The sequence below is a fragment of the Sander vitreus genome, chromosome 17, assembly GCF_031162955.1.
Source record: "Sander vitreus isolate 19-12246 chromosome 17, sanVit1, whole genome shotgun sequence".
Lineage (NCBI taxonomy): Eukaryota > Metazoa > Chordata > Actinopteri > Perciformes > Percidae > Sander > Sander vitreus.
This window is the reverse complement of record NC_135871.1, coordinates 28768990-28785025: the sequence shown is the minus strand read 5'-3', so window position 1 is coordinate 28785025 and position 16036 is coordinate 28768990. Positions and strand designations below refer to the sequence as shown.

General features: G+C 43.0%; 1 protein-coding gene across 1 annotated transcript in view; it reads left to right on the top strand.

Moving 5' to 3' along the window:
- LOC144532834 (attractin-like protein 1) overlaps window positions 1–16036 on the top strand; it is a 287336-nt gene that overhangs the window by 45462 nt on the left and 225838 nt on the right. Inside the window, exons 6-10 of the mRNA XM_078273772.1 lie at window positions 1534–1708; window positions 3136–3223; window positions 3393–3639; window positions 12099–12282; window positions 15011–15165. Coding sequence (XP_078129898.1) covers window positions 1534–1708; window positions 3136–3223; window positions 3393–3639; window positions 12099–12282; window positions 15011–15165 — 849 coding nt within the window. The remainder of the gene's footprint in view (window positions 1–1533; window positions 1709–3135; window positions 3224–3392; window positions 3640–12098; window positions 12283–15010; window positions 15166–16036) is intronic.

Sequence of the window (16036 nt, the reverse complement as noted above, 5' to 3'; positions counted from 1 at the left end):
GTCAAAAGTTTGGGGTTACTTAGAAATTTCCATTCCACTCCATTATAGACAGAATACCAGCTGATCTGATCTACATTGCCCATTATCAGCAACCATTCATCCAATGTTCCAACGGCACATTCTGTTTACTAATCTGATATCATTTTAGAAGGCTAACTGAGAAAACATTGGAGAACCCTTTTGCAATTATGTAAGCACATAATGTAATCTGAAAACTGCTGCCCTGATTAAAAAAAAACAATGCAACTGATCTCAGCTGGTATTCTGTCTATAATGGAGTGGAATGGAAATTTCTAAGTGACCCCAAACTTTTGACCGGTAGTATATTGGTGTAACATTTTACTGATATATAATCGTGGTGCAGTATATGTGAGATTTGTGTCCGTAGTCTTCCTTTTATTGTGTTGCATGTTTTTCTTTTCTTTTCTTTTCTTGGACCTTGAGTCTAACAATAAAGCAAAAACATAACATAAATGTAGTTTCTATGGTTGTGAACAGTGACTTTGATAAACAATCAGGAGGTAACTGTCAGATTTTTTGTTGTTGTCATTTGCCTATTACACTATATACTAGGCCTATATAGTGTAAAAGGGGCTTTATTACACATCTATGTGTCGGAAGAGGTGCATTTATCATCGTAATTTTGTGTCTCAGTTTGTCAATCTAATGGTGAGCTACTGGAAACCTGCTCACGAGTAGGGTTGGGTACCACTACGGAACCGATTACGTAGGAACCGGTAAGAATCGGACCGGATTAGAACGCAAATTTCGGTTCCTCATTTCGGTTCCACTTAAAGGCATACTATGTAACTTTTCCCTCTTCGGTCCCCCTACAGGTTGTCTCATTGGAACTACAGCTCGCACAGCTGTAGTTCCAATGAGACAACGTATGCCTTTAATGTGTTTAATGAAATATTTTCTCTCTGTCACTCCGAAACGGACGTAAAAATATCTTTCTCTGTAGTCTACCGTTAGCTAGCTACCGTAAATGTAGGCTACTTTTAAAATGCCATATTTTCCCTCTGGGCTCACCAAAACGGACGGAAAAGCCTTTCTTTGATGTCATTTTTCAGTTTTTCAAGAATCGGTTATGGAATCGGAATCGTTTTAAAAGTACCGGTTTGGCATCGAAATTGTAAAAATCCAAACGATACCCAACCCTACTCGCGAGCTATCTGTAGCTCACAAGCGACTTGTTGGAGACCCCTGCAAAAACTTCCTAAAATGTGACACTACTGAAAACTTGGTGAGCATAAGTGTTACCTTCAGCCGCTTACCTGCAGTGTTCTCAGGTCAGATCTGTGGAGGCTTTAATGATACTTCCAGTGAGTCAAAAAGAATTAAAATTCTACACACAGTGACACCAAACTTCATTTACCACATATCTACTCTTTTGAGGGTGTGACGAGAAAACTTAATTCAAATTTGTTTCAAACATCCCTTACCGTGATTTTGATGGCTGTGGTTTTTAACCATCTTGGTGGCTATTAAAGATGCTATTTAAATCAAATGTAATGTCTCTCTATGTCTCAGGTCCAGACTGCTCTCTGTCCGTTCCCTCCACTGAGGCCTTCTGGGCGCTGCCTAGCGTCAAACCGTCGGCTCAGTCTCTGGGCCGGGCGTCCCACCAGGCTCTGGTGCACTCTGGGCTGATGTGGGTGGTGGGAGGATACTCCTTTAACTACTCCAACTACCACATGGTCCTCAAGTAAGCAGCCCCAGTCTGACTCAGCAGCTGTCTGTCTGTCTGTCTGTCTGTCTGTCTGTCTGTCTGTCTCTGAAACTGATCCCAGGGTTAGAAATCACACTCAGAGAACACATTACTGACAGAACAAAGATGTTTTTTTTTGCCAATGATAGCCAATAGATCCTTCTCACAGCAGACATTTTGGCATGTCATAGCAGGAAACGCACAGCTGTAATGATGAGTGACAGTGACAATACAAACATGTATTGAGAATAACGTGATTTATTCGCAATCTTATGGAGAAACACTTCACTTCCCACAATCCTTAGCGTAATAGTGACGTCTCTGATTGGTCCAACTCACCGCGCACAGCTAGATCGAGCTTCTGCCAAGTCTAAATTATAGTTCCTTTACACAGTCTTGTACCTTTGCCTTTTTTTGCCGTTTTCAAAATGTTTTGATGATTCATCTCGTAGCTTTTTGGCTTGGTTTGCAGGCTTAAAGCTATAGTACGTAGTTTCTGTCGACCCCAGGAATTCTAAGAAATGACAAAAAAAAATTTTGGCGCGTCCATGTGATGCAAGCCTTGCTGTGATCACGCACCCCCCCACCACTCCTTCATGCAGTTGCTTGTAACCAAGGAGGAAATGGAGGATTATAAAAACATGATGGACTCTTCAGAAGAGGTCATTATCTTCACTTGAGTTTCTGCGACACAATCTTCTGAACATAGTCTAAGAAATACAGAGAGAGTTGTGTGGAGCTGATAGTGTTAAAGGTGCTCTAAGCAGTGTCACTAATTTTTTAGGCTCCAACATTTTTTGTCACAGATAGCAAACATCTCACTATCCGCTAGCTGCCTGTCCCCTGAACACACTGTAAAAAAACGCGTTTTCTGTAGACAGCCCAGGCTCCACAAACGCCAACAAAAACAAACTGCGCCAACCTGCACCACCAAACATAACAAACAGTGTTCCAGCCAATAACTGACAAGAAGGAGCTGGTTGAGCCATCACTGCAGCAGCATCAGCCAGTAGGCTACTTCCACAATGCACGTTCATGACTGATTCAGGAAGCGCAGAAGGGAGGGGGAAGGGACGGGATGAGGAGGAGGAAGGGGCGAGCTAGCCTCCGTTTTGTTTGACAATACTTCGAACGTCAACAAGAAGTGACGTCACCCAACATCGCTTAGAGCACCTTTAATTAGCTCTGTAGCAACTCATTTGTTAATGGCTTGAATGTAATGGACGTTCATTAATATCAAAAAGTTATGCACTAAAGCTTTAAAACTCTTTAAAAGTTATAAGCAATTTTTAAGAGAAATGTCATGAAACAATTGAATGGGGAAAACACTTCCGGAACCAGAGCCGTTAAAAAACAGTGGGCGGTCACTGTTGAGCTCCACTTAAACAGCCTTCTGTTTTTCTTTGATATATTTCTGTCTACAGCTACAACCTGGAGAGCGGTACGTGGGATGTGGTGCCCGTCAGCAGCGGCCCCCTCTACAGATACGGCCACTCATTGGCTCTGTACCAGGTAATACAGCTGTGGCTGCTGCATTTCACTGACACTGTCGAGAAAAGTTTAGTGAGGCAGTAAAGTATAAAAATACAACTGCTCTGATTTCCAACCGCTTTAGTTTACTATTATAAAATAATGTTGCAGCTCATTTGTAGAGACCATCCGTCTTTTTTCCCTCGTGTAGGATGACATCTACATGTTTGGTGGAAAGCTGGAGGCGAAATCGGCCAACGTCACGGACGAGATGTGGGTGTTCAACATCCCCAGGCGCACCTGGTCACCACGGAAACCAGCCCCGCCTCCTCCCTACGCCCTGGAGGGGCACAGCGCCCATGTGGTGGAGCTGGCCGACGGAGAGCCGGTGATGCTGATCTTCTTTGGCTACTCGCCAGTCTACAGCTACAGCAACAAAGTTCAGGAGTACAACATCAGTAAGTGCACCTGCTGACTCCGCTGGCATCGATTGTTTCCCCCCCCCCCTTTGCCTATGGTTTAATTGCTTTTTATCGATGGAAGTCAAACACAGGGACTCTTGAAGCCGTCGACGTTTTCCAGAGGCTATGTTCAGTCTTCACAGATCTTTGGGTTTTAATACAGACTCGTTGTCATAATTGCTATTTTTTAGATGATTGATTGAATTTCAGAATCAGAAAAGGGACTTATTGCCAAGTAAGTAACACTTAAAAGGAATTTGCCTTGGTGGACAGTGCATACATAAACATATTAAAAGGAAATAAACAATAAATGTAAAAGAAACAGCAACATAAATAAACAATATACACAACATAACTGCTTAACAATAATAAAAGAGGCTGAACGGTTTAGTGCAGGAAAAGCAAAGATGTTGATTAATGTGCAAAAAGTTCAGTATACATAGTAGGGCTGGGACGATATGCTTTTGTCCCAATTTGATTCTTTCCCGATACATGGGTGCTGCTTCGATTCGTATTGCGAATTTCATTTATCGCAATTCTACAGTAGAAATATTGCGATTTGATAGTATTGAGTATTGCGATTTTCTTTTCTTTCTTTAATACAAGCAAATGTTACACTTCTAAAGACAATACATCATGAGACATTTCTAAAAACGAATTGTTTTCGAAAAAACAATGCGCATCACATATCAGTCAGGCGGTCTGATAGCCTGGTTGACACCAGACCCTTCTCAGTTGTAACTGAGAGTGGGTCTGGGGAAGGTTCATTCACAGCCCATTTCCAAAGGGGCGTCACCAACGGACGCCGCTCAAATGCCTCTGGGCGCAATTGGATAGTCCTTCAACCAATCAGACCAACGATCCGGGTGACGTAGCAGCGACAGCGGCATCAACGGGTTGCTGCGCTCGGTGGCCGCCATGTTGAATGTAAACAAAAAGCTGCTTGCTATCACTGCGCTATCGTCATCGTGTAAAGCCCGCCTCAACGGTTGTCACTGGTGCCTCGATTTGGAAAAATTGGAAATGGGCTTGAATGGGCTCTTGGCCAGACGGACTTGCAGGGCAAATCTCAAATTAGCCGGAAGTTCGTCAGGGTTTTCCCAGACTAGTGGTCTGACATTTATTTCATGTGTAAAGAAGAACATTGCGTGTATTTTCTGCATTTTCTCCAGAACGGATATGATGTTGTCTACATCAGCGGGACCATACAAACAGAAAATATTTAGGTGAATCATTGGTAAAAGATATAAATAAAAAATATTGATTCTTTCTTTCTGCTGTTGACATTCTCAAATGCAAGATTTCAACTTCAGATTTTGGGAGGAACCCCTACCAGCTGCATCAAACGCACAAACCAGTACAATAATAACACCAAGCTCTGTCACACACTTCCATCATTCGCACAGATCCTGGAGGTTCAGCCTCAGCCTCTTCTTTTGTATGTCGGATATCAGACTGAATTTTCAGGTTCACGCCTTAAACACATCTCACATGCTCCTCAAACTTCACATGAAAGGAACTCCATCTTCTTGTCTCAGAGCCACACTTTGTGGAGCTTCTTTATGTCAAGGTTTTAAAGACAGCTGAGGCCCCTGTTACAGCGCAGTCCTGCTGGGAAGCATACTGTACAGTAGCTCATCTGTGTACAAAAGCTCAAGAAAAAAAAGTTGACAATCAAATCTTTTTCTGTGGAACATTTTTACATGGCTTTCTAATTCTGGCATTAATGTTGTCTTTCAAGCCGCGCAAAGCTGACATTTTTTGTCTGCTGTTTCAATTGATTTGCTCTTAGTTTAGTTTTAGTTTGGTTATCATCACACATGTGTGTAGTTGCAGTTACCCTTTTTACACATGCTACTCTGGGAATTGCTTGTATAGTTCCAATAGTTTCGGTGTTGTCTTGCACCTTGGCCAACGAGAGGAACTTTTAGCTTTTAACTTATATGTGGATAAGTGACATTTCATTTGAACTTAAAGGTGCAGTAGGTAAGACTTATAAAACTAACTTTCTGTCATATTTTCTGAAACTGACCCTATGTTCCAGTAGAACTACATGAAACAGGTCATTAAAAAAAATAATCTGGCTCCTCTGGCTCCACCTACAGCCTGGAGTGCAATTTGCAAAAATCCACAGCTCCCTGTTCAGATGCACCAATTCTTTGGATAAGTCCTGGATCTTCACAATCCTACTTACGGCACCTTTAAACTTGAAAAAAATCATCTTTTTCTTGTAGTTTGCAAAAGTATTTTTACCACATATTTGCGCACCCCGTTCACATACTTTTGGTCTGGGGCTATTTTGTGTGGTTTGGTGGAGGCCCATGATTTCCAATGAAGGGAAATCTTAATACCACAGCATATGTGATATTTTAGTCAATAGTGTGCATACTTTTTCGCAACAGTTTGAGGAAGGCCCTTTCCTGTTTTAACATGACAATGCCCCCCCCCAAAAATAAAAAATAAATAAATACAGAAACCAGCCAGTGCAGAGCTATAATAATTTCCTTTATGTAAATAAAGACATGTGCACCATAACTTGATGCAGAAAAGGCACAAATTGTTGAAGAAATGTTCACCAGAATGCAGGAAATCAAGTGTTTGATGCTTGAAATTTCAATTTTACTCAAAAGTGGAGATCTCAGATCTTGCACTAGTCCATATTGGGATTTTGATTATTGCGATTTATTGTGAATGCGTTGAACAATGGCAGATATACACTGTGAAAATGTGAGCATTAGACAGAACCCAGAGAAGCCAAACTCCATGCGTGTTGTGTCCTAATGTGGTTTGTTGTGCTGCTATCTTGGACCAGAGGCTGAACTTTTGGACTGTCTGTCTGTTTGAGCTTTGATATCAAAATCTGATTCATTTCATTTCAGAGCATAGAGCCAGAAAAAAAGAAACCATATTGTTGATTCAGAATTAACATATATTGCAACCCCCCCTTTGGATTAAATTGTGATTAATTGTGGAGCCCTAGTGTGAGCCAGAGCTGATCACCCAGCATCAGTGTTGGACCTCCCTGATGCTTTTGTGTCTGAATCGGAGCAAACCCCTGAAGCAGGGCTCCAACATCTGGTAAAAAAAAAAAAGGAGTGGCAGCTTTAGTTTTGGAGTGGGTGAAATTTGTAGTTGTCCTCATACTTCTGGCCACTTATTGTGCTTTTGGGATATATTCTGTGTTTCCCTAATTGGCCAGTAGATGGCAGTGTCACACCGTGTTGGAAAATTGGATTGGATTTCTTTGACACATCCTGGAGAGGAAAACACACACATGCACGCACATGTACACACCATCCATTAGACACTCAGCACAGACTGAAAGACAAACATGTTCAGCTACACAACAAAAGCACACACACATACACACGCACGTACACACACACACACACACACACACACACACACACACACACACACACAGAGGGGTCATTAAGAAGAGGTGGCACGCAGGCCGCAGTGTCTAGGAGATGATTAATGAATCCAATGCATTCCCTCACTCTCCTACCTCCCTGTCTTTCTGTTTTTCTCTCTTTCTCCCTTCCCCTTTCTCTCTGTTTTTCTATACTCTCTCATCCCCTTCTTTTTCTCCCTCCATCTTTTTCCTCTCATCCTCCAGGCCACAGTTTCTGACCCCCCCCCCCTCTGTCATCACTCCTCCTCGGCCCCCCGTCATCTCCTGCTCCCTCACCTTTTCCCCCTTCCTTCTCTCCCCTCATGTCTCCTCATCACTTTCATCTTCACCCACCTCTATCTCCCTCCCTCCCTCCCTCCCTCCCTCCCTCCCCCTCTCTCTGACACTCTCACAGCGTAAGTCTGCGCTGAGCATCATTAGGCTTCGGAGGGGGAGCAACCATGAGTCAGTGCAACCTGGAAATGAACAGAGGGGAGAAGAAGCAGAGTGTAAATTACGAGGCAAAAGGGTTTAATGGTCGCTCAGAGAGACAGGTTCACAGCAATTAGCTGCCGGAGATGAGATAAGAGTTGACCTTCTACCTTCTTGTCGTCTCTTCACAGTTGTCCCTCTTTCTATCGCTGCTTCTCACGTCCTTTCTTGTTCTTCTTTAAATTCTTTCTCTCTGGGCACTTGTTTGCGTTTGTTTGTTTCCTTCATTTTTTTCCTGTCTTTCTTTCTCTCTCATCATCTCCAGCTGTTGGTCCTGTATGTTTCTTTGTCTCTCTGTCGGTTAGCAGAGTAACTGAAAACTATTCAATGGGTTCCCATAAAGTTAGGTGGAAAGATCGGCCAAGAGACGCGGTGAAAAGTTTCGTTTTCCTGGTGCTAGTGGCGCCATCCGGTTCCCATTTACAGCCTTTTGGTGTTTGCTAATTAACCAAATTACTTTTTCAACACATCTACAAATGTCATCCAGTCTTTCTCTTCATTTAGGTGTGACTTGTTTAATGTAAACTACCATAACTCTTAAACGTACCATCCATTTCGATGACGTGGCCAGATATCAATTGGTAGTGATCCTGTAAAGCTCAATGGAATTTAATACACAGCAACATAATACATTTAAATTGCTATAACTCAGGGAAACGGGGGTCTGACTCTTTTGAAATCTTTCACAATTAATTCTTGTGCTAAGGCGTCAGGCTACATTTACACTGCTACGTTTTGGTTTTTACATGTAAGCGGAGTTTTGAGCCAAAAGCGATCTTCGTGCACACAAGTGTTTTTTCCGCTTAAACTAACACGCCCAAACCGCAAATCTCATCAACATTCTCGTATAGTGGGCATAAACAGGAGGCAGCATGTAGACTCCGCCCGTTGCAGGTAGTTGCCAAGGTAACGTTAGTAGCTTAGTCTCAGACATAGACAGTAGAATAAATGGACACAGCGATGCCATAGACTTCGACGGAGACCAATGAAGTCAATTAGAAGCACTTTTCCAGTGATGGCTGAGCGTACTGCGCAGCCTCAAACGGAGCTTGACGGCGTAGATGTGACGTGAGCAACCTGTCTGAAAGTTGTAAGTCTTCTGGTAGCTGCGCCAAGAGAAATCTCAATCATTCCCAATCTCGCAGAGACGGAGAGCGTGAGTAGGAGCTGTCTGAGCGTAGGAGCAGGAGCAAAACGTTGCTGAAATTAGACCTGGGCAATATGGAGAAAATCAAATATCACGATATTTTTGAACAAATACCTCGATATCGATACCGCAACGATATTGTAGTGTTGACTATTGGTGCTTTCACAAAATATTTACACAATGAGGTTTTTGATAAATAATCATCAGTAATGTGGACATAATGACTAAGTGGGTAAAGGCAAATAATAGAACAGTTACAACAGTCTGGTCAGTTCAGAAAATGACATCACTTTACTGTAATGAAGCCTTTAAAACCAGTAAAAGAAAACACTTATTCCATATTATGATATCCAAAATCTAACACGATATCTAGTCTCATATCACGATATCGGTATAATATCGATATATTGCCCAGCTCTAGCTGAAATATTTTGTTCCGATGCTTTCATGGATTCTCTATGGGCTTCTCCGTTGACTGTATGCCTCCACGTCCCCCCGATTGCCTGCAAGCGTCTCCTGACTATACGGTAATTTCTCTTTGTGTGGTCATGACACAATCGTGAGCCTAGTTTTACAAAAACGGCTGCTACAGGGCCATAACGTGAGATACAAAGTAATGGAGCCTTATATACATTGTCGTGTTTCTTTAGACATAAACAATGGACAAATAGAGTCGTTAAACGCTTCAGATGTAAAGTTATTCGCTGTCTAAGTGACGCCAAAATGAATGGGAGGTGATGGCTTGTTAGTCTCAGAATCTCCCCATAGGAGGTACGCTTTCCGGATGCTCGCTTACCCCCTTGGTGTCAGAGAACGAGACGTCGTGACCCAATCAGGCAGCGAAACGTTGGTGTCAGTGTCGGTGTTGCCAAAGGTCTCCGTTTTCGGCGGCTGAGATTCCAACACAACCCCGCAGATTCCAAACTAAAACGGGGTGTTTTCAAATTTCTCCATTTTAGGGGCTCTGAAACGCCAGAGCAGTGTGAATACGAGGTGTAAACGTAGCAGAAGATCCATCCATCCATCCATCCATCTTCATCCGCTTATCCGGGGTCGGGTCGTGGGGGTAGCAGCTCCAGCAGGGGACCCCAAACTTCCCTTTCCCGGGCCACATTAACCAGCTCCGACTGGGGGATCCCGAGGCGTTCCCAGGCCAGGTTAGAGATATAATCCCTCCACCTAGTCCTGGGTCTCCCCCGAGGCCTCCTCCCAGCTGGACGTGCCTGGAACACCTCCCTAGGGAGGCCCAGGGGGCATCCTTACCAGATGCCCGAACCACCTCAACTGGCTCCTTTCGACGCAAAGGAGCAGCGGCTCTACTCCGAGCTCCTCACGGATAACTGAGCTTCTCACCCGATCTCTAAGGGAGACGCCAGCTACCCTCCTGAGGAAACCCATTTCGGCCGCTTGTACCCTGGATCTTGTTCTTTCGGTCATGACCCAGCCTTCATGACCATAGGTGAGGGTAGGAACAAAAACTGACCGGTAGATTGAGAGCTTTGCCTTCTGGCTCAGCTCTCTTTTCGTCACAACGGTGACGAAAATGGAGCGGGAGATTGGTCGGAGTAGCAGAAGATCTTCATTTTTAAACCAAAATGTAGCATTGTAAATATAGTTGAGTTATAGCTATTTGGGTGGCAGTGGCAGGTCGCTGGTTCAAGTTCCCGTATGTACCAAAGTACGGAGTTTGGATTGGTAGCTGGAGAGATGCCAGTTCACCTCCTGGGCACTGCCAAGGCGCTCTTGAGCAAGGCACCGTACCCCCCCCAAAGACTCACTCTGACATCTGTCCATTTGTGCATGAATGGGCCGTGGGCTGTGTAGTGATTTTTAACAAACAGAGTGTACATTTTAATTTCCCCACTGGGGATCAATAAAAAGTATAAATTAAATTAAATTATTCCTACAGGTATAATTATAGCCATCCTCAGCCAGTGGGTGCATTTAGATGCAGATTCTTGATGCTAATTCAGAGGGTTGGGTGGAGAAATTCACTCTCTGAGTGCTTTCTAGTTCATTTTGTGTTTTAGTTTCTCCGCTTTTCCTCCCTCTGCTCTTAGTACTACTAGTGCTCTTGGGGATTTACCGATTCGGATGACGCCATGTTTTTTCAGGCCTTTGAAGTTCCACCTCCTTCTAAGGCTTTGTTTGTTGTGTTGTCTTTTCTTTAGTGGGAGGTGCTCGGATGACCTAATCCCTGCCTGTTTTTAATAAGATTTCTATGCAGCTGAATTCATCGGTATGCATCACACTGGTCTAATAAAGGGTCGCTTTTAAATTCAGTAAAGTCTAATTTCCTCTGGCCCCTCTTACGTTTTGGCTCACTCACTCTGCCTCTTCTTTTCTCTTCCCCTCGCTCTATCTCACCTCCAGAATTAAAAGTGCTTTGCTTTTTGGCATGGAAGTGGAAAGCCAAACCTGCCAAAGCATTCAAAAACTTTTTAAGTCATCGACTTTCTGCTGTGTATTTTCCTTATGCAAAATATGTGTACAAAAGCTAAAAAAAAAAAAAAGAAATCTAATCTTTTTTCTGTGGAACATTTTTACATGGCTTTCTCTTTCTGGCAGTAATGTTCTCTTTCAAGCAGTGAAAGCGTTATTGCTGTTGACTTTTCAAATCGTTGCTGCTGTTTTCAATTGATTTGCTCTTAGTTTAGTTTTAGTTTGGTAACTAATCATCACACGTGTGTGTAGTTGCAGTTACACTTTTTGCACATGCCACTCAGGGAATTGCTTGTATTGTTCCCATAGTTTCGGTGTTGTCTTGCACCTTGGCCAAAGAGAGGGACTTTTAGCTTTTAACTAATATGTGGACACGTCATTTGAACTTAAACTTGAAAAACTCATTTCATGCAACAGTTATTGTGTATGTATATATCTGTTTCTGTATTTACTGTAGGGATCATACCAAATCTAGATTTTTGGGGTTCGGCCGAATACCAAACCCACTGGTTAAGATTCTGCCGAATCCGAAACCGAATACTGAATCCTACTCCCATCCTCAGTCCATTAACACAGTAAACACATTAATCGTCTGGTTAACACAAGTTTTTAGCTGTGACTGTCCTTCCTTTGAATGGCCTTCTTTTGACTGACAAACAGTACTTTCCATTTCCACTTTCTCACAGTCTACTGCATTAAACGGTCCACCTACGTAAACACCTTCCCGTAATCAACGGAAATGTCATTACGTCGACCAGCGTAGCGCGTAGTGCAAGCGTAGGGTTCAGTGGAAAAAAATTCAAAGGTTCAGCAGAAACCTAATTTATTGTTTATATCATTTTAATGTTTAATATGTTTGTTTGTTTGTCCATGTATGCACAATTCACCAAGGCATATTCCACACAGGTGTAACTTATTTTGGCAATAAACCCTTTGCTGATTGTGATTAATCAGACTGTCTGTCTGCTCTCTGTGTCTCAGGGTCCAACTCGTGGCAGGTTGTGTCTGCCAAAGGGGCCGTGGTCCAGGGAGGGTACGGCCACAGCAGCGTCTACGACGAGGCCAGCGGCTGCGTGTTTGTCCACGGCGGATACAAGGCGCTGAGCAACAACAAATACGGTCTGGTGGACCACATGTACCGATACCACGTCCACACCAAAACATGGTGAGCGTACAGAATGATGTTACACTGTAAGAAAACAATCCATAGAAAAAATGGATAATGTCCTGGCAGAAAATTACCGGTAACTTTTACGTTAAGTTTACGGACATTTCTGTTAATCCAGCAACGGAAAATTCTTTCGTTTCTCAGTATATCCTCTGTATCTTTAATTGATATTTATGTTAATCCAAAAATCTAAATATGGAAAAACACCTGTGAAAAATCATTTCAGAAAATTCCTTCAGTATACTAATCCATATTTCTACTGACTTTTCTAACAGTGTACCTTTGAATAAGGCCAAAATGACGACGTTTCATTTCCGGGATTGTTCAGGTGCGGCCGGAATTTCCTCCCGATGTCCCTCATTTTCGGCCGGATGTCCATCACCTGCCGCTTTCTTTGTGTTGCCGTTCTAAACTCCTGGTGGATTTCTGAGGACTATAGTTAACTGCTCCTCAGATCTCTGCAGGGTAAATCCAGACAGCTAGCTAGACTATCTGTCCAATCTGAGTTTTCTGTTGCACAACTAAAACAACTTTTGAACGTACACATGTTCCACCAAAACAAGTTCCTTCCCGAGGCTGTTTTGCTGAGGCGCCGTCCAAGACGACTGTGATTGGTTTAAAGAAATGCCAATAAACCACAGCAGGTTTTTCTCTGATCCCGGAATGCTGTGTAGACTAGCCAGACCTTCCTCTGCAGCGCTGTGGAGGAAGGTCTGGCAATGCAAGACTACGGCTGTCTCATTCCGCATACTTCTGTCAGTACACCGCTAACGTGCACTGACCACTAACTGCCGTAGTGCCCACTTTCGATGGTTAGTATTGTCCGTAAATAAGGAGCGGGATGAGCAACACAAACGTGACGAACGCAACACACGCGATTTTCCAGCCCGCCAAAAATACGGGCTTTCCTGTATGCAAGTGAGTAGCGGTTGCTCGACTCGCCACCTCTCAAAATCTGATGAAAATCTTTTAAACTGACATTTGTCGATCAAAAAAACAGACAGATTAAGCAACTGCATGGCCTATTTCTCGCTTAAAAGTTTTTCAGAAACACATTTCGGTGAACTTTTTTCGTAAAATACAATATCGTATTCCGGCCGAGCTGCCATGACCAGCAACCAGACCCACGTGACACGTTCGTCCAATCAGCTGCCGGTCAAGGGCTCCCTTCGGCTTTGTATCCCAGTACTTCAGGGTCATCCCGGTACTTTCAGTGCACTGACTTTTTGCGTTATCTACACCATATACTTAAAACTAAGTGTTTGAAGTGTGCAAGTACGTGGTTTGAGACACAGCCTACCTTTTGAATATATTTCTATATATATATATATATATATATATATATATATATATATATATATATATAGTCTCCTCCTCATCCACACGCCTCTTCCTAATAGTTCCTGTTTAGAGCCACGATTGCAGTGTTTTTGAACCATTAATTTTACCTCTGCTTGCTATCTTGCATCACAGCTCGTATCTAACTATGGTTGTATGCACCTTAAACGTAACTATTTAACGTTAGCAAGCTGATATCGAAACAAAATGTATTTCACTTAAACAAACATTTTAAATGTTCTTTTAACTGATCATAGTTTAAGTATTATTATTGGAAACATTGTAGTATTCTGAAGTATTGTTTTTAAATGAATATATTTCATTTTTCTTTTTAAATACTAGATCAGAGATTCCATCCGCGTACCACTAGAGGGAGCTCGCATACCACCAGTGGTACTTGTACCACAGTTTGAGAATGAGTGCACTATGTAATTGTGTGTATGTAATGTAATGTACCAGTCTTACTTTTACAGAGGAGCCAAGTGAGCAGACTATCAGTTAATCAAAACTTGAATAAAACAATGTTTCATGCAGTGTTATGTAATGCAACCGTGCAAAGATAGAAGATGTGCTTGAGTCAGAAAGAGCCGAGGAGGGTGAGAGTGGAAGGATCCGACAGGTCTGACCTCAGCTGACCCCAGGCAGATGGATGGGTGAAAGAGGACACTCGGCTCCATCAGTCACACACATACACCAGCATATGCTCACATGTGCACACACACGCAACCTGCTGTCTCTCCGCGGCTCTCACTTTCCAGATGGAATTTGTGTTCGGAGTCAGGTGTCACTTTAGCTGGTGGTCTTTTGAAAATTCCCAGACGGAAACATGTGTGGGTATTCCAGTTATTCTACACAGCTACAGCCTAATGTAAAGACCATCTCTTCTTCTCTGTCAGCAGAACGCCCCTGGCAAAGTCTACCAGGGCAGGGTGGAGTCCTGTACATGACATCTGTATGTCAGTGGTTCCCAACTGGTCTGGGATCAGGGTCCATATTGCTCCTTAAGGGGCATAACGCACTAAAAGAGATAATTGACTCGTCTGATTCGACGAGTTCATTTGATGCTCCTGTGTGTGTGTGTGTGTGTGTGTGTGTCATGAAAGAACAGTTGGTATGAAGGGCAGTCACCACAGGCCAGATCACACACCCAGACAGACGCCATCAATAACATGGCACCGTGGACACACACACACACACACACACACACACACACACACACACACACACACACACACGCACACGCACACACACTCACATTACTGACAAATTAACACTTTCCTAATATGTCTCACATCGCATGCTGAAGTGCACTCTTTTCTCTGTTTGTGTGTGTGTGTGTGTGTGTGTGTGTGCGTGTGTGTGTGTGTGTGTCTGTGTGTGCACGCAGGCTGATCATCGGGGAGAGTGGCGTAGCGCGGTACCTCCACTCTGCGGTGCTTCTGAGCGGCACGGTGCTGGTTTTCGGGGGAAACACTCACAATGACACGTCACTAAGTAACGGAGCCAAGTGCTTCTCAGCTGACTTCCTGGCGTACGATATAGGTAAGAACAAGTCCTAAATAATCACACACACATCCGCCGTGGCTGGTACTACAGTATATCTTGCAGCAGATGGAACTAATACAAGTTGCCAACTCCTTCCTTACACCCAAACATGACTGGGGAAGAGTAACCCAGCGGATGTCGTGTTCATTCAAATATTTCAATGAATACAGTTTTTTTTTAAGGCTTGAGAAGAAAACATGCAATGGAGTACCATCCTAAGACCCTTATTCCTCACAGATGAACCACAATGTGTTTAAAACATGATTAGGTTTCGGTTCCTAATTATTGCATTATATTATATTTAATACTCCACATACGGTATGTGGATGTGATAATAATTGAGGAGCCATTACACACACAAACACCCTGCTAGGCCAATCTTCTTCTCATGATGACCCTCATGATTTTATTTGCTCTTATTAGTCATTCACAGTTTCTTGCACACAGAAACGAGGCTCTCATGAACAATTCGTACATATACAGTAGCTACGAAAAGTAAAAAGCCATGTACCTGCCTCACAGTAACCTTTTTTTTTGCATATTTGACTGTAAAGTCCGCTAAACTTAACTGTCATTTGACTGGCGGTCACGTGCACGGGACACATATTAAGCGGGGTGTCTGGGGGTCTTCCCCCAGGAAATTTTGAGCATCAAAGACCTTAATTTCCTGCATTTTGATACATTTTTAGGCACCAATTTATGGTAAAAACTTCTTTATTTATGTCAAGGAAAACACAATCTTCTGTTGGCAGGGAAATCTAAAAATATAGTGCGGTAAGGGGGGCTTTCGCATCCGGGACCATGGGCAGTCCAGTTTGTTTAATTAACATGAACAGGGCTTTATGTTAACTTTTTTTGGAGCACGTTT